The following is a 24,049-nucleotide window of genomic DNA, read 5'->3' as shown; positions in this document are numbered from 1 at the left end:
CTCCACTAAGGTTTTTTTTTGCCTTAAAGCCTATTTCATCTAATATTAATAAGTATATCCTCTTCACAAATAATATGACATTAGAATGCTTAATGCCAAATATTCCATTCCCAAATTGTATTTTATCATTTAATAATTTGGTTCCAATGTTATTTTCACATAGCTCAATTAGATTTACTCACCAGTTTATATTTTCACCTTTGATTCTTATAACTCATTCTTTGTTTGTTTTCAATGTCCTTTGTAAGTACATTTTTAATAGTTCTTAGTTTTTATGAATTCTTCTAAATTACGTTTTATTTTGCTCTCAATCAATAAAAGCAATATAAGGGGGCACAGGGTTTTAAATAATTAGAAGGTAATTCTAGCAACTTTTGGCAGAAGCCTTTATATGTCTTGAACTCCTTATGTTACATTGATTTTTGAGCTTCTTGAATCATGACTCAACATAGTATAGCTATGACACTAAATTATAGGTAAGGAGACTGATGTCTTCCTCCCCATATTAATTCTAAATGTCAAACAGAAACACCTAATTATGATAACTAGCAAGAGCAACAGTTCATATGATGACAATACTTAGCCCTATAGAGTAGAAAGTAAGAGAAAATACAAGGAAAAAGATTAGGAAGATATTCACAACTTTATAAGTTAGGTCTCATTAGCATTAATTTCATCATCGGGTCTATGTGAAATCTGTCCAAATTTCTAGGACAGAGGTAACAATAATAAAACTAGTAAATTTTAGTCTTAAGCTAAATTTAATTTAGAGGAAAAAGAAATGTGTATTAAAACCACTTGCACAAACAGAGAGAAAGGGAATGGATAGATATAGTAGTCTCCCTTTATCTTTGGTTCTACTGTCTGCTGTTTTAGTCACTCATGGTCTAAAAACATTAAACGGGAAATTCCAAAAATAAAAATTTCATTGGTTTTAAATTGCATGCCGTTCTGAGTAAGTGATGGAATCCTATGGCATCCTGCTTCTTCATCATTCCTGGGATATGAATCTCCTTTTGTCTAGCACATCCACACTGTATGTGCTACTGGTCCATTAGTCAGTTAGTAGCCACCTCCATTATCAGACTGACTGGTGGGGTATTACAGTGCTTGTGTTCAAGTAATTCTTATTTTACTTTTACTACAGCATATTGTTATAAATGTCCTAATTTATTATTAGTTTTTATTATTAATCTCTTACTGGGTCTAATCTAAAATGAAATTTCATCAGCGGTATGTATGTATGGGAAAAAACATAGCCTAGAGGCTCGGCACCCATAGCTCAGTAAGTAGAGCGCCGGCCACATACACCAAGGCTGGAGGGTTCAAGCCTGACCCAGACCTGCTAAACAACAACTGCAACAAAAATTAGCCAGATGTTGTGGCGGGTGCCTGTAGTCCCAGCTACTCAGGAGGCTGAAGCAAAAGAATCGCTTACGCCCAAGTGTTTGAGGTTGCTATGGGCAACATAGTGACACTCTATTTCACAAAAAAAAAAATAGCCTATAAAGGGTTAGTACTATCTATGGTTTCAGGTGTCTACTTGGGGACTTGGAACATATTTTATTCCCTGTGGATAAGGAGGACTACTATACCAGTTTTATAAAAAAATAAGAACATAAAGGAAGCATGAAAAACTGAGTTTACACTAAGGAATATGAAATACTACCTTTATTTCTCAAAATGGAGACAAGTATATTTGCTAATTTTGTAATTGACATGCATTTACATTAATATATTTCAACTGTGATAACTGAAAAGCTTGCTGAATAATAAAGGAGAACTCTATAAAGTTGAAATAATACAATGACATCAACTTAAGTAACATCAAAAGGAATTAAAAAGATTATATGCACTCTGCCATATTGTAGTATTCACAACTGCTATGGTTTAAATGTGTCCCCTTGAAAGCATATATTGGAAACATCACCCCTTCACGTAGGGAGGCAGGGTTCAATGAGAGAGAACTTAGGCTATGAGCATCTGTCCTTATGAATGGATTAGTGCTGCTCATACAGTGTGGGGTCTGTCTAAAAGGGCAAGTTTGGTCCCCTTTCCTTTCTCTCTTGTCCTCTATTTGTCGCAAGAAGCCCCTAGCCAGATGTGGCCTTGAGATCTTAAGAATTTCTAGTGTTCAGAATCATGAGACAGTAAATTTATGTTCATTATAATTATGTTACTCAGTCTGTGGTATGTTATAGCAGCATAAAACTCAGATAATAACTAAGTGCCTATAGCCAAACAACAGGTATATTTCATTTCTCATGGCTTAAGCATTTTGTTCATATATTACAAAGAAAATTCACCTTTTTATTCCTTGAAATGTGCTGCTGGCCATGTCTATGATGCCTCCAGTTGGCCTTGCTACTGCTCCGACTAGACCTTTCCCTACACCTTTAAAGAACCCAGCTGCTCCTTCTTTCTGAGCCCCTGGAAAGAAAAGAGATAAAGTTTTAAACTACTGACTCAAGATGAGAATAGAATCAACTAATGAGACTTGGTAACGTATTCCACCCAAAGGAACCACTATACTTGCCTTTGATTGGCTTTGTTACAATTCCTGTTATGCCACTTACAAAACCCTAGAGGAAAGCACAATTGAAAATTTATCATACTTTCATATGAAGCCTAAAAGAACCAGGTCTTGCTTATACAAAACAAGCAAAGAGCGGCTTTTTATATACCATAAGAATCAACATATTATCTTAAGTATTTTATTTAAACAGAATGTTTTTGGAAGTTACTAACATTTTATATGCCAACAACCACAGTTCTCAAAATATCTAAATAATAATTTTAAAAGAAAGAGTTATATGCTTAATGGCTTATTTAAAAAAATATAGGTTTAAAAGATATTTCCTAAAATGCTCACACTCTTGTGAAATTTCTTACAGAAACTAAGCCTTTTCCTCCACGAGTGATGCCTTCTCTAAAACCAGCTGGTTGCTTATTCATAGCTTCCCTTCTTTTCTGCTGGTAGTCTTCGTCCATAGTGATAGCTGCTACCCCTTTAGCCATAGCACCCGTGATTTTGGAGGCAGCACCAGCTAATCCACCTAAAACAAATTATGGCATCTTTAGTAAAAGCAACAAGCAGTTACTTTCCAGCAGAATAATTCTTGGTGGACACTGTTTCTTACCAACAGCTCCCCCAACTAGTGCCTTAAGTCCTAGTGCCATTCCTTCCACAAACTCTTCAGGACCCTGGATGGCTCCCTAAAAGGCCAAAGAATTAATAAGTTAATTTAAAGTCACTTTTAAAGGTGATTGTGACAAGTTTTAATAAAAGAAGTAAACACTTTAAAATTCCTTAATGTTTCTAATGTTTTAAATTACAGCATATAAAATATATGTTAGTTTTAATTTATTTGGTATTGTCCTATACATTTATATATAAGTGGAAGCATGAGAGATTTTTTTCTTTTTTATTGAGACAGGGTGTCACTGTGTTGCCCTTTGGTAGAGTGCCATAGTGTTACAGCTCATAGCAACCTCAAACTCTTGGGCTTAAGCAATTCTCTTGCCTCAGCCTCCCGAGTAGCTGGGACTACAGGCGCCCACCATAACGCCTGGCTACTTTTTGGTTGTAGCTATCATTGTTGTTTAGCAGGTCCGGGCTCGAACCCGCCAGCCTCAATGTTATGTGGCTGATGCCCTATTCACTGAGCTACAGGCACCGAGCCAAGAGAGATTTTTTTTGACAGTAAGTTTTTTTTTTATTTTTGGCCAGGGCTGGGTTTGAACCCACTGCCTCCGTCATATGGGGCTGGTGCCTTACTCCTTTGAGCCACAGGCACCCCTTTTGACAGTAAGTTTTAAGGGACATTATAAACATTCATAATTTTTCCCGCTGGTTACTAAGATTGCTTGGCATGGTGTCTGTCAGTTTGCAAGATTATTTTTACAGTTCCATACTATTATGTGAAACAAGACTGCCTGTACCTGGCCATCTTCCTTTTACTATAGTCTTTGACCTTCCAACTCAACACTTGAAATTTAGTGTATCTGAAGAAAATCTTCAGTTTAAATTTTGAGGGAAAAGGTAAAAATTTCCCTCAAACTCTCTGGAAACCTATTACCCTTATTTGCTACAAAATAAGGTCCTTTTGGGTATCTCCCCAAAGCTACTTACACCTACAATTCAAGTTAATCATAGAAATGTATTATCTTGAAAGTATCAGTGTGAGATACTAAGTGTAACTATTTTACCTGGTAAGGTTCATAAAAAAATGCTTCTACACCTTCAGAAAATTCTCTGATTAAGCCAAAGGGATTTCCCAAAACATCAAGTCCAAGAATGAGTACATACATCTGTTTAATGGCCTAAAAATAAAATATGAACATTAATAAATTTGTATAATTAGACATAATTTATTCTTACGGATTTAGTACACATATCCAGTTTTCTCTGGCTAACACCTTTAACAGCAATTTTAATACCTTAACTATATCAGCTTTTAAAAAGTAATTTGACATTATAGTATTAGAAATAATATGATGTTATATTCACATAAAGCTTAGAATATTTAAAATATTTTCACTTTTATAATTATCTGTGACAGCTGCTATTACCATTATCACTTGGTGATAACTGGAGAAACATACAGGTCAAATGGTACCCCAATAGTCACACAGTAGGAACACAACAAAAGACAGACCCAAACCCATATCCCTGGAGTCAGGCTCGATGATTTGTCTGCTATACCACAGCTATCTCAGATCCCCTGGCAAGTTATATCATAAAACACAGGAGTCTTTATAGAGATAGAATAAAATCCATTAAAATAATATACTTAGCTAACGCAACAACTAGTTACATTAAAAAAAAAAGTTTTCACTGGTTAGTTACTAATAGTTTTCCTTGAAACCATTTTTAAACTAAATGTGGTAAAACACTTTGTTAATATTTTACTAAAGATTTACTTCTAGTTCACGCAGATCCAGAAAAATTGCTATCTGTGGATAAAAAATATAACAACAAAAAAACTGAAATAGTGGTTGAACTCAATTTCTTTCTACAATTCTGAGAGGAGAAAAATGCTTTAAAATTTAAAGAAAGCTCTTTACTCTGTGACAATTCTACATTATGCACGTACAGACACATAAGGCTTCATTAGTCTATATCATCATTCTTTTGTAAAATTATCTTAGACAAACCTGTTTTGAATAATGTCTTACTACTTCGGACTGTAGTTCGGATGTTGTATGGAACTGGTAGTTGAGTTCAAAAAACGCAAGCCTGAAAAAATATATAAATACATGTAAGGGGATGCATGTGCACAGATAGAGCAAGAAAGTCTTTTTCATATTAAAGAGTGACTTTAGTTTCTTTAGAATTTCTTCTTCAAATCTTTCTTATTTTCCCATGTTGATCAGATTCTAGTCAAAGAATCCTTTATGAATCTGATAAACGCTATAGTTCTCATCTCCACAAAAGTCACCAACAAACACATAATTTCCATATAATTTAGGGCACTCAGAGACCTCTTGGATCCAATTCAAGATGGACCACTAGGACTGTGTTTCCCAACTCTATCCTATCATGGCCCACAAAGAAAAGGTTCAACCCACTGAGGTAAACAGAAGAGGCTGCTCAAGAATGGCCAGGTCCTGCTTTGTGGGCTGAGAGCTGAGGAGTCAACATCAGCTAACTTATAACCCACTCACAGTATATACCTGATGCACTAACTGAAAAGCTCTATGTTCCTGTTGCTGAATATGACAGTAGCAAGATTAGAAATTTCATCCTATTCCAGCTGTCATGAAAGCTATATTCTTTTATTTGACACTTATCTAACCTTATCTAGGTAATCCTTACTCTTGTACTTAATAATCGGTGCTAGATACTACCTGAACAAAGTATCTAAAGCATTTGGCATCCTAAAGTCTCAACCCAGACTTTAAGTCTCTTCAGTTAGATAAATACTCTATTAGTTCACATTATGACTCATATTAAAACATAAGTTTTTGACTATAATATTAAAACTGATCCTTTCATTTTCCCAACTATTTCATTCATTCTGTTCTAGTTGCCTATGCTTTGAAGAGTATTGATCCGATTGGCTCCAAAGCCTTATCTTTCAATCACTACACTTTTGAAGCATACACATCTTAGGAGTCCTTCCTAGGTAAAAAAGACCTTCTAAAATGCACAAACTTGAAGAGTTTATGTTACTTTGTCTCAAGGAAATTATTTACTAATTACTCTATAATTTAGTAATTAAGGATTACCAGGTAATATAGTTGGTGTTGTTTAGATTGTAGTCTATTTAAAGGCAAAAACCACATTTTGCAAATGATCTGCAATATAATTCATACTTTATTATCTATAAAATTTTTAGGCAAATATAGCATAGACTTTTTATCAATTTACAGATTTGAATCTTAAACATACTTAAAAACTACATCTTGTACATCTGTAAGAGTGGCACCAATACTTTTCAGCAAAAGATTTAAAGAATGAACTGGAATCAGTCCTTCATCCTTATGCGAATCTTTAGCTTCTTCTCTGCCCGAACTCAGTGAAACACTTAGATGCAACTAAAGAGATAAAAAAGATCAATATTTAAAAGTACTTTCTTCATGTTGACAATTTTAACTCTTTCTAAAAATCAGTTTCATTTTAAATTCACTAAACCATAGATAACCAAATTATCAGGTGGAAACATAAAGGAAATTTAAAATCTAACATAGCTCTATGATTAATTTTAAATAAAACAGTTTAAAATTATATGATATTTGGTTCAATTCTACTCTTCTGGTAAACCTAAGAAAATAGTAGTTTCTACATATTTGCTAGTAACATTAACAGTCTAGAACAGTAGTTCTCAACCTGTGGGAGGGGTTGCCTAAATACACCCGCCTAAATATATCTGATATACATCTGCATATCAGATAATTTACATTACAATTCATTAACAGTAGCAAAACTACAGTTATAAAGTAGCAACAAAATAATTTTATGGTTGGGGGTCAGCACAACATGGGGAACTATATTAAAGGGTCATGGCATTAGGAAGGTTGAGAACCACTGGTCTAGAAGCTGAAGCTGCTCAAAGGAACTCAAACACATACAGTCCTCATCTTAATGATGGTTCAACTTAGGATTTTTCAACTTTATGATGGTGTGAACGCAATATGCAGTCAGTAGAAAATGTACTTTGAATTTTGATTCAAAATTCTTTTTAACTCTATTAGAATATTTATATTAGATGATTCTGTCCAAATGTGGGCTAATATAAATGTTTCATGAATGTTTAAGGTAAGTTATGATATCTGGTAGGTGCATTAAATGCACTTCAACTTAGAAGATTTTCAACACAATGAATATTGACCATTGTAAACTGAAGAGCATCTGTACCTCTGAAAGTGTATGTTTCAACTATTTAAGTCAGTATGATGAAGCTGGTTAAAAAGCTCTTTTGCACTGTATTGCATACACATTCTGTACATATCGTTGTGCAATAATTTTCCTTAATTAACTCAGGCATTTTGCATTAAATACTAACTTAGATTTCATTACATTTAATCTTTATTAATCAAGATTACTTTATCAGTTAATTTAAAACTAATATACATATCATCACAAAACTTTGAAAACTGTTACCAAAGAGCTTATGAAAAAAAAAAATCAAAGCAAAATAATGTTAGGCCAAATTATAAACATATAAATATGTGCTGTAGATGGTTCCACATAGTGAAAAACTATTATGAGGCTTAGTCCTTTTATTTATATTTGTAATTTTAAAGCCACGATTCCATACACTATTAAAGAACATAACTTAAATGCTATATTCCTTCCAAATGGATTAATGTGCTACTGACCTACATTATAAAGGAAAATAAAAATGACTTATTTTTCCCATACCTTGATAGGAGATATATGAAAATATTCATAGAGACTGACTTGCGATTGATCTTCGAAGGAAACTGTTTTATATTCTTCTTCAAAAGCTTCTACATCTTTGTGAAAAAGGTCAACCTATAAAAGGAATACAAAATATTAAAAACTGAGGGGACCTTTTTGCATGAGATATTTAAACCAATAGTTCACACATTGTGGAAACACATCTATAATATCCAGATTCTTCCCTAACAGTTTATTCATTTCCCTTCTGAGGCAGTACTTTCTAGTCATGAGCAATATTGATATTAGACCATTATTTTCTTCATGTGACTATAAATTTTCTTCTAAAATGCCATGACATCATTACATCAATGCTTTCTTGGAAATACTTATTTCCTTAAATATAATCATACACTTGTAACATTATGGTAATAGCCTAACCAATAATTAGGTTTTGCTGAGTATAAAAAAAATCAATTCTATTTCTATATACCAGCATGAACAATCCAAAAATGAAATTAAAAAACAATTACATTCATAATGCTATAAGAATAAACTACTTCAGAAAATATTTAACAAAGAAAATGCAGAGTTTATACTCTGAAAACCATGCAACATTTTTAAAAGAAATTAAAGATCCACATAAATGAGGAAACAGGTCATGTTCAAGGACCCGAAGACTGAATACTGTTAAGATGGCAAAACCTTTCCAATTAATCTCTTCATTCAATGCAATCCCTTTCAGAACTCCTTTCTAAAATACATATGGAATTGCGAGGGACTCAGAGTAGCTCAAACAATCTTGATAAAAGGACAAAATAGAAGGATTTATACTTCCCAATTTCAAAACTACTAGCAACAATAACTAAGACAGTGTGGTATGCACAAAGGTAAATTCATAGATCAGTGGTTCTCAACCTTCCTAATGCCGTGAACCTTTAATACAGTTAAAAGGGGTTGCGACCCACAGGTTGAGAACTGCTGGCACAGATCAACGGAATAAAACCCTGTGTGTATTGTTAACTGATTTTCAACAAGAGTACCAAGAATACTTGATGAGGAATAAGAAATAGTCTTTTTAAGAAATGATACTAGAACAAGTGGAGAGCTACATGCAAAAGAGTAATTCAGACTCTTACACTTCACACCATAAATAAAAATGAACTCAAAATGGGTCCAAGACCTAATTCTAAGAGGTAAAACTTAAAACTACTCTCAGAACATAAGGATTCATGACCGTGGATTCAATGAAAGACACCAAACACATGAGGAACAGTAGAAAAAATTATCTGGATTTCATTAATATTAAAAACGTTTGGTCTTCAAAAGATAACATCAAGAAAGTAGAAAGACAATACACAGAATGAGAGGAAATCTTTGAAAATCATATCTGGTAAAGGACTTATATCCAGAATATATAAAGAACTTTTATATGTAAAAAGACACCTCATTCAATAATAGTCAAAGGATCTGAATGGCCATTTCTCCATAGAAGACATACACATAGCCAATTAGCACATCAAAGGATGCTCAACACCTTTAGTCACCAGATAACTGCAAATCAAAACTGCAATGAAAACCAATTTCACACCTATTAGAATGGCTTGAATCAAAGACCAATAATAATAACAAGTGTTGATAATAATATGAAGAAATTAGAACCCTCATATACCCGAGTAGAGTTACTTTGGAAATCTGTCTGGCAGTTCTAAAATGATCAAACATAGGTGCATAAGTCCATTCCTGGGTATATATTCAAGAGAAATAAAAACGTATGTCCCCATAAAACTTGGGCATAATATTCATAAAATATCATTCATGACAGCCAAACCATGGGAACAATCTAAATGTACATTAACTAATGCATGGATAAACAAAATGTGGTCTGTCCACATAATAGAATATTACTTGACCGTAAAATGAAATGATATATACCACAGTATGAATGAATCATGAAAATAACTACCAAGGGAAAAAAGTTCTTCATGAAAGACCACTTAGTCTAGGATTCTATTTTCATGAAATGTTCAGAATAGAAAACTTAAAGAGGCAGAAGGTACATCACCAAATACATAAGATTAGAGCAATTTCTATGTGGGGGTGATGAAAATTTTCTGGAATTAGATAATTGTGATGGCTACACAACTTTGTGTATTAGAAGTTACTGAACTGTATACTTTTAATTAGCAAAAAGTGTACAGTATGGACACTGTGCTTCAATAAACTGCTATTAACTTGATCTTGCTTTCATCCATGAAAATTTTCCTTATATTAAGAATTTTTTCTATGAGGAAAAGTAAAAAAAGAGACCATATTTGGGGCGGTCCTATGGCTCAAGGAGTAGGGCGCTGGCCCCATATACCATAGGTGATGGGTTCAAATCCAGCCCCAGCCAAAAACTGCAAAAAAAAAAAAAAGGAGAGCATAGTTGATCTATTCTATCACTATGATTTTATAGTCTCTTGTCACCAAGAAGATACCACCTTTTAATTTGCTTTATTCATTCTTTTATTATGTAACTTGGTCATACTCAGCATTTCTAAGTTATTAACAAAAGCAAAGCAAAAGTAACCCAGGAAAATAAAAGATGAAAAAAGGGATGTGACGTGATTATCCTTTTCTCCCTACTACTGGCCCTAAACCCTTCTTTGTATTTGCTAACTTACCTTAACAAGGCAATTTTACTTGTTGTGTTTCCACCTTCAAGCATTTGAAAACATAATTTCTACCAAGGTATTCACAATGAAAAAATAATTTTTTTATTTTCTGAGATAGAGTCTCTCACTTTGGCACCCTCAGTAGAGTGCTGTACTGTCAGAGCTCACAGCAACCTCAAATGCTTGGGCTCAAGTGATCCTCTTGCCTCAGCCTCCAACATAGCTGAGATTATAGGCACCTGCCACAGTACCCAACTATTTTTAGAGACAGGGTCTCTCTTGCTGAGGCTGATCTCAAATCCTAAGCTCAGGCAATCCACCTGCCTTAGCCTCCCAGAGTGCTAGGATTGCAGGTATGAGCCACTGTCCCCAGTGAAAGAATAAAAATTTTTGGTTGTATTTTAAAAATGGAACAAAGCCAGTAAGTACCTTAAAAATATATAATGACTTCATTTTTTAGAGTTTTCCTCTTTCCCGAATTCTTCCCATCAAATATGATTATTTTCAGTCTTACCTCTGTCTTTTCAGTCACTTCAGCTTCTGTCATAAGGTCTGCTAAAGCATAGACAAACCCAAGGTCTAACCTTAGATCCATTTCTTGAATCAACACTTTGAAATACCTATATTACAAAGTAGAAAACATTAAAAAAAATCAATGTAGCTGCATTAAGAATATGAGGAAAACGTTACTAGATAAATATTAGAACTTTAAAACAGGATTTTTTTTAGGTGAGTAAATAAATCACGGCAATATTATTTATAATAGAAACAAGCTCAAAATATAAAAATGGCCACAGAGAGGAAATGGATAAGTAAACTGTGACATACAACCATAGAGTATTATAAATCCATGATCATGAATAAACTATAGCTGTGTACAAAATGAATAAACTATAGCTATATACAACAAAACTGGTAAATAAAAGAGCTGAATTTAAAAACACTCAAGCCTCAGGAGTCAATTTAAAGCTTGAAATATATTTTTAAGTTTAGCAAAAAATTGAAATTGAAAGTAAAAAGCAAGGAAATAAAGATAGTTTATTTCAGTGATAAGGCTAAAAGAAATGTGATCGGTATTATCACATAGATGGATGTTTCTGTTCATGTTCTATTCCTTAGAATGGGTAGTGAGTGCATATGAAAATATTAAATATTACTTTCTACCTTCTTCTAAAACAATATATGTGATTATAGACAATTTAAAGGTGAGAACTACACATAAAGGAGAATAATAAAACACTACAAATTCAGAAACTATTGTAAATACCAACATATATTTCATCCAGAGTTTTCTGACTTGCCGAGATTATAGGATAATCGATTTATTTTTCACCTTTATAATTTTATTTATGTTTTATGTTTAAATTTTAACTTATCTAAAATTTATTTTTAAAAAGTAGAAATGATTTATACATGTAAGTCCAAACATTAAACACACAAGAAATGTATTAAGACACTTACTTAATACGTGATATATGGGAATGTCCTGCAGACCTCATGACAATACTGACATCTGTAAAGGGCTTTGGTGCTGTTAAGGTTATAAATATAATTATTTCCATAATACTTTAAGCAAAAGATAAGCATTTTCTTTCTTTTTAAAAATGTTTTCCTTCAGCCCCATGCAATGCTGGCATAAAGATAAGCATTTTTTTCTTGTAATTTAATATATATCACAATGGAAAATTAAGTCACTTACTAAATGATGAGTATCAGTTAAAAACTACTAAAATTGGGCTGAGTACAGTGGCTCACACCTATAATCCCAGCACTTTAGGAGGCTTAGGAGAGTAGATCCCCTAAGCTTAGGAGTTCAAGACCAGCCTGAGTAAGAATGAGACCCCATCTCTAAAAAGTAACCAAGCATTGTGGCAGTGCCTGTAGTCCCAGCTACTCAGGAGGTTGAGGCAAGAGGATCTCTTGAGCCTAAGAGTTTGAGGTCACTGTGAGCTATGACTTTACAGCACTCTACAGAGGGCAACAAAGTGAGACTTTCAAGAAAAAAAAAGGTACTAAAATTGGCAAGATCTATTACAATGTTCATTTCAAACTCCAGGGTTGTTCTTTTTAATTATCTGCAGTCACTTTACAAAGATAACTAATTCTATCAATTAGTGATTTTAAACTAGAAGAATGAATTATAATCATCTGAGAAACTTTATGAAAACAGAATCTGAAGACTTGTGCCAGACTTCCAGGGGAGGGGCTTAAGCACATATACTGGTCAAAGAGATTTCAAACAGATTATAAAGAATACACCCCCAGATAGCTCAGAGGCAGTGACTGGGGGTGGGGTGAGAAAACAAGAGGAGAGGGAAGTGAAGTAGGGTAGTAGGGAGAAAAGAAAAAGTGCCAGGACGAGGGATAGGCAAGCAAGGAGGAAGCAGAAGGGAAAAGAAATGGGTATAAGAAAAAACTTGTATTCTTTTTTTGAGATGGAGTCTCACTCTGTCGCCCTGGGTAGAGTGCCGTGCCCTGGGGTTCAAGCCACCCTCTTGCCTCAGCCTCCCAAGTACTACAGGCATGCACCACCCCATGGGACTAGTTTTTCCTATTTTTTGTAAAGACAGAATCTCACTCCTCCTCAGGCTGGTCTGGACTCCTGAGCATAAGTAATACATCCGCCTTGGCCTGCCAATGTGCTAGCATTACAGGTGTGAACCACAGTGCATGGCCCAGTTATTCTTATTTAGAGACACAGGACAATTTCTCCAATCAGAACACAGTGTGAATTAGAATTTCCTTAGTGTTTATCCAAATATCTTAATGGGGTTTAAATCAGGGATTATAGCAATCTGTTTTTAAAATTAATACTTTTAAAAATTTAAAGAAATATTTCTAATTAATCTTCAGAATTCCCTTTAAGTTTGTTTTTCTGAAGTTGGTTGAGTATAGTACTCGCTGGTCTTAAGCAGTTTAATTTTCCAAAGACAATACAGAAATTAAACATGAGGATGGTTTCCTTTTAGATTTTTATAGTAAAATAAACCAAATAGCTAATACAACTGGTTTTATGGCAATATAAAAATAAAAACAAACCTGAATCCATGGTGACTGACTTTGGAGGTTTAATAGGATAAAACACAAATGGAAATATAGCACCATGTATCTGATTTTGGATCTAAGAAAATAAAAAACAAGTCTGTATATTAGTATGTCATTATACAACCTAACTAGAATAATAGGATTTAAGGAATGGAATAAAAAAATTAGCCCAACATTGGAATAGAAGTACCCAAAGCAGACCATAGGAAAATAGCTGTTTTATTTTTTATTATATTCCTTTGGAAGATAGTTTTGTCTGCATTTGCAGAAAGACTTACCTGTATTCTGTAAATCTGAATTCTAAATGATGACTGATGTGCAGATGTGCTATATTCCACATTTAGTGCTGGAAGATAATTTCTTCGTAAAGCTATCATATTTGGCAGGAGAATTTTCATGTTGTTACCACTAGGTGTGAAGCGAACCTAAAAAACAATACCCCCCCCCAACAAAAAATAATTTCTTTCTATTCATAATTGGTTAGAATTTTATACCAAAAAACTTAAAGATAATAATAATAGGGCAGTGCCTGTGGCTCAGTGGGTAGGGCGCCAGCCCCATACACTGAGGGTGGCAGGTTCAAACCCGGTACGGGCCAAACTGCAACAAAAAAATAGTTGGGCGTCATGGCAGGCCCTGTAGTCCCAGCTACTTGGGAGGCTGAGGCAAGAGACTCGCCTAAGCCCAAGACTGGAGGTTGCTATGAGTTGTGACGCCACGCACTCTACAGAGGGCGACAAAGTGAGATTGTTTAAAAAAAAAAAAACTTAAAGATAATATTTATTAAAAGAATACACTAAATACTTGATTACATTTAGATTCAGATCTTTATATTCCATATCCATAAAATTCACATAAATATATATATAACCTTTATATTTTGGCTATAAACACTTTTTATACAAAATTTACTAAAATTTACTGTATTGGTTCGGCACCTGTGGCTCAAGTGGCTAAGGCGTCAGCCACATATACCTAAGGTGGCAGGTTCAAATCCAGCCCGGGCCCTCCAAAACAACAATGATGGCTGCAACCAAAAAAAAATAGCTGGGCATTGTGGCGGGTGCCTGTGATCCCAGCTACTTGGGAGGCTGAGGCAGGGGACTCGCTTGAGCCCAGGAGTTGGAGGCTGCTGTGAGCTGTGATGCCACAGCACTCTACCCAGGGGGGATAGCTTGAAGCCCTGTCTCAAAAAAAAAAATCACTGTATTAAAATTTTGAAAAGGAAAGTATGATTTTTTAAAAAAGAAAGTATATGTAAGTAAAAATTTTTTGTTTCTAATTTACCCAAAGAACAAATCATTACCATCTAGCACCTTAAGAGAAAGTTTGATTTCCTGATACCCCTTCAAAATATTTTCTACAAAGTATGTATGGTAGGATTAATTATGTTCAATTTGTTTTTTAAGGAGGCAATATTTTCCTTAAAATTAACTAGTAGTGCACTGAACTACAACAAATAAAAATTCAAACTTCACATTAGTACTTAAATATTACTGGAATACTTAAAAATATTAAAATATTTAAGTATTAAATATAAAAAAATTACCGGAATGCTATTATCCAACTCAATAATCTTATCATCTGAAGGTGAAGATTCAGTATATTCCTTAAATTCTTTCTCTAACTTTTCAGTGTGCTTCACACTCATTGGCTTCCATCTTGCCTTCTTTTTGGGCTTTGTCTCCCAGACGATATCAGAACTTATATATATAAAAGCAAAAATCATAGTTGTAATTCATCAACACTTTTATTTTAACTGGTTTTTATATAAGTTACAAAACCTTCAATAAAATTTTACAATAGTCTCAGTTATAAGGAAGCATATCCCAAGTTTAAAAACATGACAACTAACACTTATTGATCTCCTATTCATGCACTATTCTAGGTGTTAAGAACACATCAGTGAACAACTCTGCCATTCTGGAGCTTCACTGTAGATGGGAAGTGGCAAGAAATACTTTGCAAATATTTATTTACAAAATAAATTAGTAAATTTCAAGATACAGAAGGTGAAAATACTTCTGAGAGAAGAAAAAGTAGACAGAGTAAGAGGGATCTGGAGAACTGGAATATGCAGTCATTGGGCTACAATATAATTGTCAACAGGGGGCTTCCTGAGGTGGGAGTTCAGCTATCAGAGAAGAGGAGAATAAATATTTCAGGTAAGGGGATCAGCTGTAGCAAAGACCCTACACCAGGAACACACCCATAGTATATAAGGGAGAATAGGAGGCTGGCATGAAAAGCAGAAGATGAAGTAAGACATACGGGAGGAGGTCAAATACTGGGGGCATTGTAGGCCATTCTAAATATTCTGAATTTTGTTCTGAGTAGGATGAAGAACCATGGAATGGTTAAAAAAGATTATAACCACTGACCTGACCTATACTTAGTTAAGAATACAATGTGTATTCGGGTGGGGTGGAAGAAAAAACGGGTCAAGGGAAAAAAAGGACACTTGTTAGGAATTTACTATAGTGAGCCGCTGAGAAATGATGATGACTCTGTTGAGGGTACTAAGAGATAATAATAAAATGGTCGGGGCTGAACATTGCGGCCCACACTTACAATCCCAGCACTTTGGGAGGCTGAGAAGGGAGGACTGATGGAACACAGGAGTGTGATGTTAGCTTGGGCAACACAGCAAGACCATCTCTCTACAAAAAATTTTTAAAAATTAGCTAATCTAGTAATGCATGCATGTAGTCTTAGCTACCTGGGAGGATAATATGAACCCATTAGTTCATGCTGCAGTGAGCTATACTCATACCACTGCACTCCAGTCTAGGCAACAGAGTGGGAGCCTGTTTAAAAAAAAAACAAAAAAAAACGGCAGCACCTATGGCTCAGTGAGTACGGTGCTGGCCCCATATACCAAGTGTGATGGGTTCAAACCCAGCCCTAGCCAAACTGCAACAACAAAAAATAGTCAGGCCTTGTGGCAGGCGCCTGTAGTCCCAGCTACTGGGGAGGCTGAGGCAAGAGAATTGCCTAAGCCCAAGAGCTGGAGGTTGCTGTGAGCTGTGACACCATGGTACTCTACCGAGGGTGAGAAAGTGAGACTCTGCCTCTTAAAAAAAAAAAAAGTGGTCAGATTCTATGTGCATTCTGAAGATAGAGGCAGCACAGAACTTCATGATGGACTAGATGTGAGGTATCAGATAAAGAGAGGAATCAAAGAATTCCAAAGTTTTTGGTCTCTGCAACTAGAAGAAGTTAGTTGTGATTAATTCCGATGGGAATGCAAAATTTAGAAGGAAGAAATTAAAAGTTTGGTGTTATAGATATGAAGGTGAAGAAGTCTCTTAAGTATCTGAACAAAGATTTTGCACAGGCAGTTGGATATACAAGTTGGGAGATCAGATGACAAGAATGGCAAAAGATTATATAAAATATATACATATATTTCACACACACATATATATATAGAGAGAGAGAGAGACAGAAAAATTTCTGTCATACACAGGTCATTACAAACGTTTTGCGACAGACTGTGTTATGGTTCATTATTCCACTTTCAAGAAACACAGTGGAACGTATCCCTCCTGATTCACCTGTATAAGTTTTGACTTGCTTAGTTTACTGGTATTGCTTGGAGGGCTTCCTTGTTTCCATCTGCATGGATTTTATATTTCTGGATTTTTGTGTATTTTAAAACTGTCATTATGACCCATGTATATGTAGCATTTGAAATAATAAAACTGAAATAGACAAGAGAAGGGGACTAGGGTCTAAGTGCCTCAAGGCACTCAACATAAACAGTAGAAAGAATAATAATGAATGAGGCTGAGTATTAAGAAAGGAAGAAAAACTAGGACAGGGAAGCATTCTGGAAGTTAAGTGAAAGAAACTTCATATAGGCTGGGTGCGGTGGCTCACACCTGTAATCCCAGCATTCTGGGAGGTCAAGGCAGGTGGACTGCCTGAGCTCATGGGTTCGAGACCAGCCTGAGCAAGAGTGAGACCCTGTCTCTAAAAATAGCTCGGCATTGTGGCAGGCACCTATAGTCCCAGCTACTTGGGAGGCTGAGGCAAGAGGATTAGTTGAGCCCAAGAGTTTGAGGTTGCCGTGAGCTATGATGCCACAGCACTCTATGCAGGATGACAGAGTGAGACTCTTGTCTCAAAAAAAGAAAAAGAAAAAAAAAGAAACTTCATTTAGCAAAGATCTGTGTTAAACGCTACAAATTAAAGTGAAAACTGGTAATTCTATACTGGACCTTGTAACACAGTGGTCACTGGTAATCTTGTCATCAAGACCAAGTTCATAGTGTATTGAAAGCAAAACTGGAGTGGTTAAAAAAGTGGATTAGAAAGAAATGGAGAATAGCGAATACGTTAAACTGTTTGGAATAGAAAACATATGTAAGGAGTAAAGGGATGAGCAGTAGGTAGCGAGGAAAGTAGGCTCAAGCAAACTTAAGTTGAGAGAAGTAATGGTGAGGGGAAGAATCCAGTAGAGAGACAGATGTTGTTGCCTTAGGTGAGAGGAACAAGACGGCTGCTGTGCTCAAGGAGGTAAGAGGAAATAAAATGCAGCACAAAAGTAGAAAACTACATTGAAACAGGTGCAGGTATGATCTATCTACTGCAACCATGGGCAAATATGGCAGTGTAGGATGGAGGTGCAAATGCTGGTAGGTAGGAAGTTGTGATATTAGGGGGCTAAGGTGAGTCTGCGGAAGTTTGCATTTGATTGCTTCAATTTTCTTAGCAAAATGTGATGCAGGGTAGTGAGCTCACAGAATGGGGATTTGAGGAGACAGAGAGGTCAAAATAGTAGAGTGAGTGTCAAAGGAAGAAATCTAATTATACTGAAATCAAATTGCGGAAAGACAGAATAAAATAAATACAGAATAAAAACAATCTGTCCACATTCTGGAATTACTTTATTCTTCCATTTAAGTATTTAAGTTGTTTAAGTATTCTACTTATTTATTCTTTATAAAATTTATATTCCCTTAAAAGAAAAGTAGAGAGCATATATTACTCATTTTTGCATTAACATTTAGCATAGGAGATAACATTTAATAGGTTTAACAGTCTTAAAATCTCTTTGTTCTTATTTAAACAAAAACTTAAGATTTTTTGAGAACACAAATTTTTAAGAAAATAGATTTTTAAAGTTCATTAGTTCCATTTGATGAGAGGTCAGAGGATTTGTAGATTAATGTACTAACATATATATTCAAGAGTTTAACTCAAGTAAAGAATTAAAAGTATATTACACGGGTTATATAGATTGGAAGAAATACTCTCACATTAGGTACTAATAGATATAAATTAATTTCAACTTAAGTGTGTTTATAAATATGAATAATAAGGGCATAATGGAGAAATGTCCTATATGGGTAATGATAAATGTAATATTACCTTATTAGAATCTTAAAGTGCTACAGCCAAATTAGAAAGTGATTGTCTTTAATCCTCCAACAACTATTTATGGAGAATCTACAGTATATCCTATACTATGGTAGATGATTTTGGACAATTAAGCATTTCTTAAGACATGCCAAAGAAAGTATACTTTTCATAAACTGGATAAATACAACTTTTTAGAGAAGTAGGAGGATCAATAACATAAGGGATTTACATGTTTGATTTTTGACATATTTTTATCTCAAAAGACAAGAAAGATCTCAAACCCACTTTTAAATTAGCATTATCTTAGCATCAATGAATAGTCAAAGCACAAAATTTAAACTAAGTCATTTTAGATTTTACAATAATTATGTAATGATTAGAAACTGATCATTTACTGTTATCCAAAACTGAATGCATCTAACCTTGTAATGCCTATATAGGCTACTTCTTGCTTTGTGTAATTGTTGACAAGAGAAATTCCAACATCTTGTAATGCCAATACAATTTCTTGCTCTGCTAACTCTGCTTTTTCAGATTCATATGTTACTTTAAATACCCTTGGATCTTCAGTGAATAAAATAATGCGCTGTAAGCCTTCAAAGAATGACACTAAATAAATGGTCTTTTTCCCCAAATCTATAGGAGTCATCATATCCTAAAACAAAACCACCAAAAAAAAAAAAAAAAAAAAATTAGAGTTTGGTCCTGAGAAACACGAAATCTAAATTCCACATTTACACAAAGAGAATATTAATGGTACCTACTTCATAGGGTTAGTGGCTCCTAAATGAATTTCTATTTGTTACCTATTACCACTACTATTATAAAATTACTAATTAGGAAGATAGGTCGACTGTTTTCATTTTAATAAAATCTAACACAGCAGTGGGCTTATCATTAACAGAGTATTTTTTGTGCTTTATTCTAAGACTAGAACACATGTGACATGTGTTAAAAATTGTTTTAGTCTGAAATTTATATTTCCTTATAGAGGTGAACCAAATAGGGAAAAAAATAAGATATCTCAATTGCATACTCTACAAAGCATGGATATTCATCATGGAATTAATTCTGCAGGAAGTCCTTATATGATACTGTGCTGCTATTAAGGTCTTAACAAGATAAAAACAGCAAGTTCTAAGAATTAACAGTCAGGCATAAATTTCTAGGTAATGAATATTCCATTAGATGAGAAGTCAGGGGATTGGTAGAAAACTCTTAATATATGGTATGAATTCATGTTACAATCCACAAAAATTAAAAATTGAAATTGATACCATAAAATCATTATCTAGGAATTGTGTTACAATACTTTCTAAAATAAAATGTATAGTACTAAAACTACATCGAGGAAGAAGAAAATGAACTTATTTCTTAATAATTCTAAAGTCTTCCTAATATCTTGCAGCAAATGTCATATTTGTCTTTATAAATTTTAACTTACTACCATGACATAAATACACAAAAGTATTAATCAATAGATCAAATGAATAAGATTTTTATATTAAAACAATATATTTCTGAATAAATAATAATCATGAAAAAACAATTAAAGTTAAGCCAATTATAGGTATTCCCCTTAAATACAATTTTAAAAAAAGAATCCAAACTGGACTTCTCAATGGCATCACTGGAAGACAAAAGAAAAATGTCACCAAAATGTTAAAAGTAACTAACTCTGGACCCAGAATTCTTTACTCAGCAAAAATATTTCATCAAAGAAAAGTATACAAAAATAAAGATACTTACAGAAGAATAAAAATTATTACAGCTCATCATCGACAGAGACTCACTCAAGGAAATTCCACAGAAGAAATTAGCAAAATAAAGTGATCAAAGATGGACTGAAGCAAAAGGAACATCATACAGAGCCCTAAATTATCTCTAAAAAATTTCACATACAGCATACAGCATAACAAAAAATAAATATGCACAAAGAACAGATCTGAGGGAAAACTAAGAAAGAGAAAAATTAAAACATCCACAAGAAATCTAGATATTGGAATTGTCAGGTTTTAAGAGTCTCATGCTCTATTAACTGAGCTAGCTGGATACTCTTGGTTTTAAAGTAGCTATGACTAATACATCAAGGAATTATGTGGTAAGATACAGAATTCTGGAACAAAAATTTTTAGACTAGAAATCCTACAACTGATAATTTTAGTAACTGAAATTAGAACTCAGTGAATAAGTTTAAGACCAGATCAGACACAGCAAGAGATATAGAGTGGAAGACAGATCAGAAAAAAGGATGAAGAGAAAAAGATGAAGCAATCTATTAAAACCACATTAATGTCATTAAGAGAGACTGTGTAAAAATCTAACATTTATGTAATTGTGGAGTCCTAAAGTAAAGAAGGAAAAACAAGCACAAACTACATCTGAAGATACAATGCCTGAGAAATTTCTAAACCAAAAACTTGAAGTCACTATTTTAAGAAGTGTAACAAATAAAGAATATAGAGAAAACCATACCTACGAACATCATAATAAAATTGCTAAAGAGCAATGAAAAGAAGAAATCATGAAAGACATTAGAGGAAAAAACAAAAGTGCCAATCCTGAAGTTTGACATCCAACAAAAATAACCTACCAAAAAACAAAAAAAAAATAAAATAAAATTTGTCAGCTATAAATTCACCCTAAAAAAATGCTAAAGAGAAGAGACTACGAACCCAAAAAAAGATACAGGAAGGAATGAGAAGGAGCAAGAAAAGGAAATATATAGGTGAATTTAAATTGCTACTGTGAAAACAATAATACATCTTATGGAAATTATGGCAATTATCTATTTATAAATAAAATACACAACAACAGCATATTAAATGGAAGAGAGTAAACAGAATTAAAGAGTTCTAAAGCCTTTCCATTACTAATAGGTGGTATACATAGTAATTTACAGCAGGCATTAAGACAGGAATACATGTTGTAACATGGTAGAAAGCTATAGCTTTAGGGTTCTGCTAGTATGATGATGCTTGTATATGCCTTCAGGTTGTTATAAGAAATATTTGATACTGTAAAGTTAGGGTGGCTTTTACCACGTCCAAGTGAATCTTGTTTCCTCACATAAAACCTGTCATTTGCAAAGAGAATACCTCTGACACTGTGATGGGGACTGTTCTATCGATTTCCACTCAAGAGGAATGCCTGACACTCCCTGCTAGCTTGTTTCTTGGCATGTCTCTTTCTGAATAGGCAGGTGCAAACTGTGGCCAATGATATAATAGTTTTTAAAGTATAAATGTTTAGGCCTAAAAAGATACTATGGTGGACACTGTAATATCTCTATACTGATAAAAGGATCAACCTACCAAGAAGATATAACAATTCTAAATTTGTAACCACCTGATTGCAGTTTCAAAAAGTATAAAAGTCAAAATTAGAACACAAAGGAGAAAAGCATAAATCTTTGATTATTTTGGGAGATTTTTAACACAGCTTTCACAGTAACTAACAACAAACAAATTAATGACAGATTCAAACAACAATAAACAAATGAACAAACTACACATACAGAACATTGTAACTAAAAACAGTACAATACATATTCTTTTCATATATCTATGAAACCACATACTGGCTCACAAAGTCAATCTCAATAAATTTCAAAAGACTGAATCAGAATATGTTCTTACAATTATTATATGTTCTAGTAGAATTAAGCTAGACTTTGACAAAGATAATTATAAAATTCCCACATCTTAAAAAAGTAACAAGCAATAACCTAAGTAACTATTAAACCAAAACGTAAAAAATAATCATGAAAATTGGAAAATACTTTGAACTAAAAGATAAAAATCATGCTGTTTTTGAAGGGAAATTTGTAACTTTAAGTGATGATTTAGGTATTTGCTATGAACGGAACTGTTCCTCCCTAAAATTCCTATGTTGAATCCCCAATTCTCAATGTGACTGTGAAGTCTTTATCGAAGTATTAAGGTTAACATAAGGTCATAACGGTGGGGCTCTGATCCAAGAAGATTAGTGTCATTAGATACCAGAGAGCTTGTGTTCCTTGTTCCCTCATGCCATGTAAGAACATAGAAGGAAGACAGTAATCTGCAAGCCAGAATCTGCCCGTGCTAGCTAGCACTCTGATCTTAGATGTTCAGCCTCCAAAACTCTGAGAAATAGATTTTTGTTCTTTAGCCATCCAGTCTGTGGTATTTTGTTATGGCAGCCTAAACTAACATAGTTTTCATCTCAAAAGTTTAAAAAAAAAATCATCAACTTAAACTCAAAGAAATATGAAATAAAAGAATACAATATAGATTAGAGCAGAAATTGGTGAAACTGAAAACCCACATGTAAATAAAATCACCAAAAACACAAAACAGGCAGAGTACAGTGGCCTGTACTCTGTAACCCCAGCACTTTTGGAGGCCAAGTGGAGAGCAGTTTGAGGTAGCAGTGAGCTATTATGACATCACTGTACTCTAGCCTAAAGACAGAGTGAGACTTTTGTTTCAAAAAAAAAAAAAGGAAAAAGAAATAAAACAATAGTTTTTCTGAAAAACAAAACAAAAAACACATAACCTTCCTACAAAGAAGGCTAAAATGGTTTGACTTCACTGGTGAAGTCTAACAAACATTCAAGGAAGAAACCTAAACTCTTCCACAAAATGAGAAAATTTGTAAGTACTTCCCCCAAATTTTAAGAAGTCAATATTACCTCCATATAAAAACTCAGAAAGATCATTACAAGATAGGAAAATTACAGGCCAATTTTTCTCATAAATATGCAGCAAAAGTCTTAAATCAATTGCAAATCAATTCCAGAAATGAGAAATTGGCCCAATGTTTAAAAATCAATCAATTCATCCTAAAATAAGATAAAATCCAAAAGTATATAATCATTTTCAATAGATAAAAATAAAAAGCATTTAAGGAAAATGCAACACTAATTCACTTATACATCTTTAGACTAACACATACACGGTCTAACAAACCAAGAATAGAAAGCAATTGCTTTACTTTGATAAAGGGGATTTATTTTAAAAAACACCTAAAAAACAGAGCAAAAATATATAATAATGAAATGTTCATTTTCCCCACTAAAACGAGAATAAGAACCCCGGACTACTGATAGGCCGGAATAAATAATAACTAATAGTAAAAAAAAAAAGACATG

At 33.8% G+C, this 24,049-nt stretch overlaps 1 protein-coding gene across 3 annotated transcripts in view; it reads right to left on the bottom strand.

Moving 5' to 3' along the window:
* VPS13A (vacuolar protein sorting 13 homolog A) overlaps nucleotides 1-24,049 on the bottom strand; it is a 223,662-nt gene that overhangs the window by 31,525 nt on the left and 168,088 nt on the right. For all 3 annotated transcript variants that reach the window (XM_003782963.1, XM_003782964.1, XM_023508036.1), the window contains exons 54-67: nucleotides 19,338-19,570; nucleotides 15,098-15,251; nucleotides 13,827-13,973; nucleotides 13,543-13,624; nucleotides 11,965-12,034; nucleotides 11,018-11,123; nucleotides 7,868-7,981; nucleotides 6,395-6,540; nucleotides 5,158-5,239; nucleotides 4,210-4,323; nucleotides 3,141-3,216; nucleotides 2,893-3,056; nucleotides 2,537-2,582; nucleotides 2,307-2,430 (exon numbers count right to left, since the gene is read on the bottom strand). In XM_003782963.1, the coding sequence (XP_003783011.1) occupies nucleotides 2,307-2,430; nucleotides 2,537-2,582; nucleotides 2,893-3,056; nucleotides 3,141-3,216; nucleotides 4,210-4,323; nucleotides 5,158-5,239; nucleotides 6,395-6,540; nucleotides 7,868-7,981; nucleotides 11,018-11,123; nucleotides 11,965-12,034; nucleotides 13,543-13,624; nucleotides 13,827-13,973; nucleotides 15,098-15,251; nucleotides 19,338-19,570 (1,658 nt within the window). The remainder of the gene's footprint in view (nucleotides 1-2,306; nucleotides 2,431-2,536; nucleotides 2,583-2,892; nucleotides 3,057-3,140; nucleotides 3,217-4,209; nucleotides 4,324-5,157; nucleotides 5,240-6,394; nucleotides 6,541-7,867; nucleotides 7,982-11,017; nucleotides 11,124-11,964; nucleotides 12,035-13,542; nucleotides 13,625-13,826; nucleotides 13,974-15,097; nucleotides 15,252-19,337; nucleotides 19,571-24,049) is intronic.

Source organism: Otolemur garnettii, unplaced genomic scaffold, assembly GCF_000181295.1.
Source record: "Otolemur garnettii isolate 467f Iridium unplaced genomic scaffold, OtoGar3 scaffold00006, whole genome shotgun sequence".
Classification (NCBI taxonomy): domain Eukaryota; kingdom Metazoa; phylum Chordata; class Mammalia; order Primates; family Galagidae; genus Otolemur; species Otolemur garnettii.
Note: the sequence above shows the minus strand (reverse complement) of the source record. Positions and strands in the feature narration are given on the sequence as shown.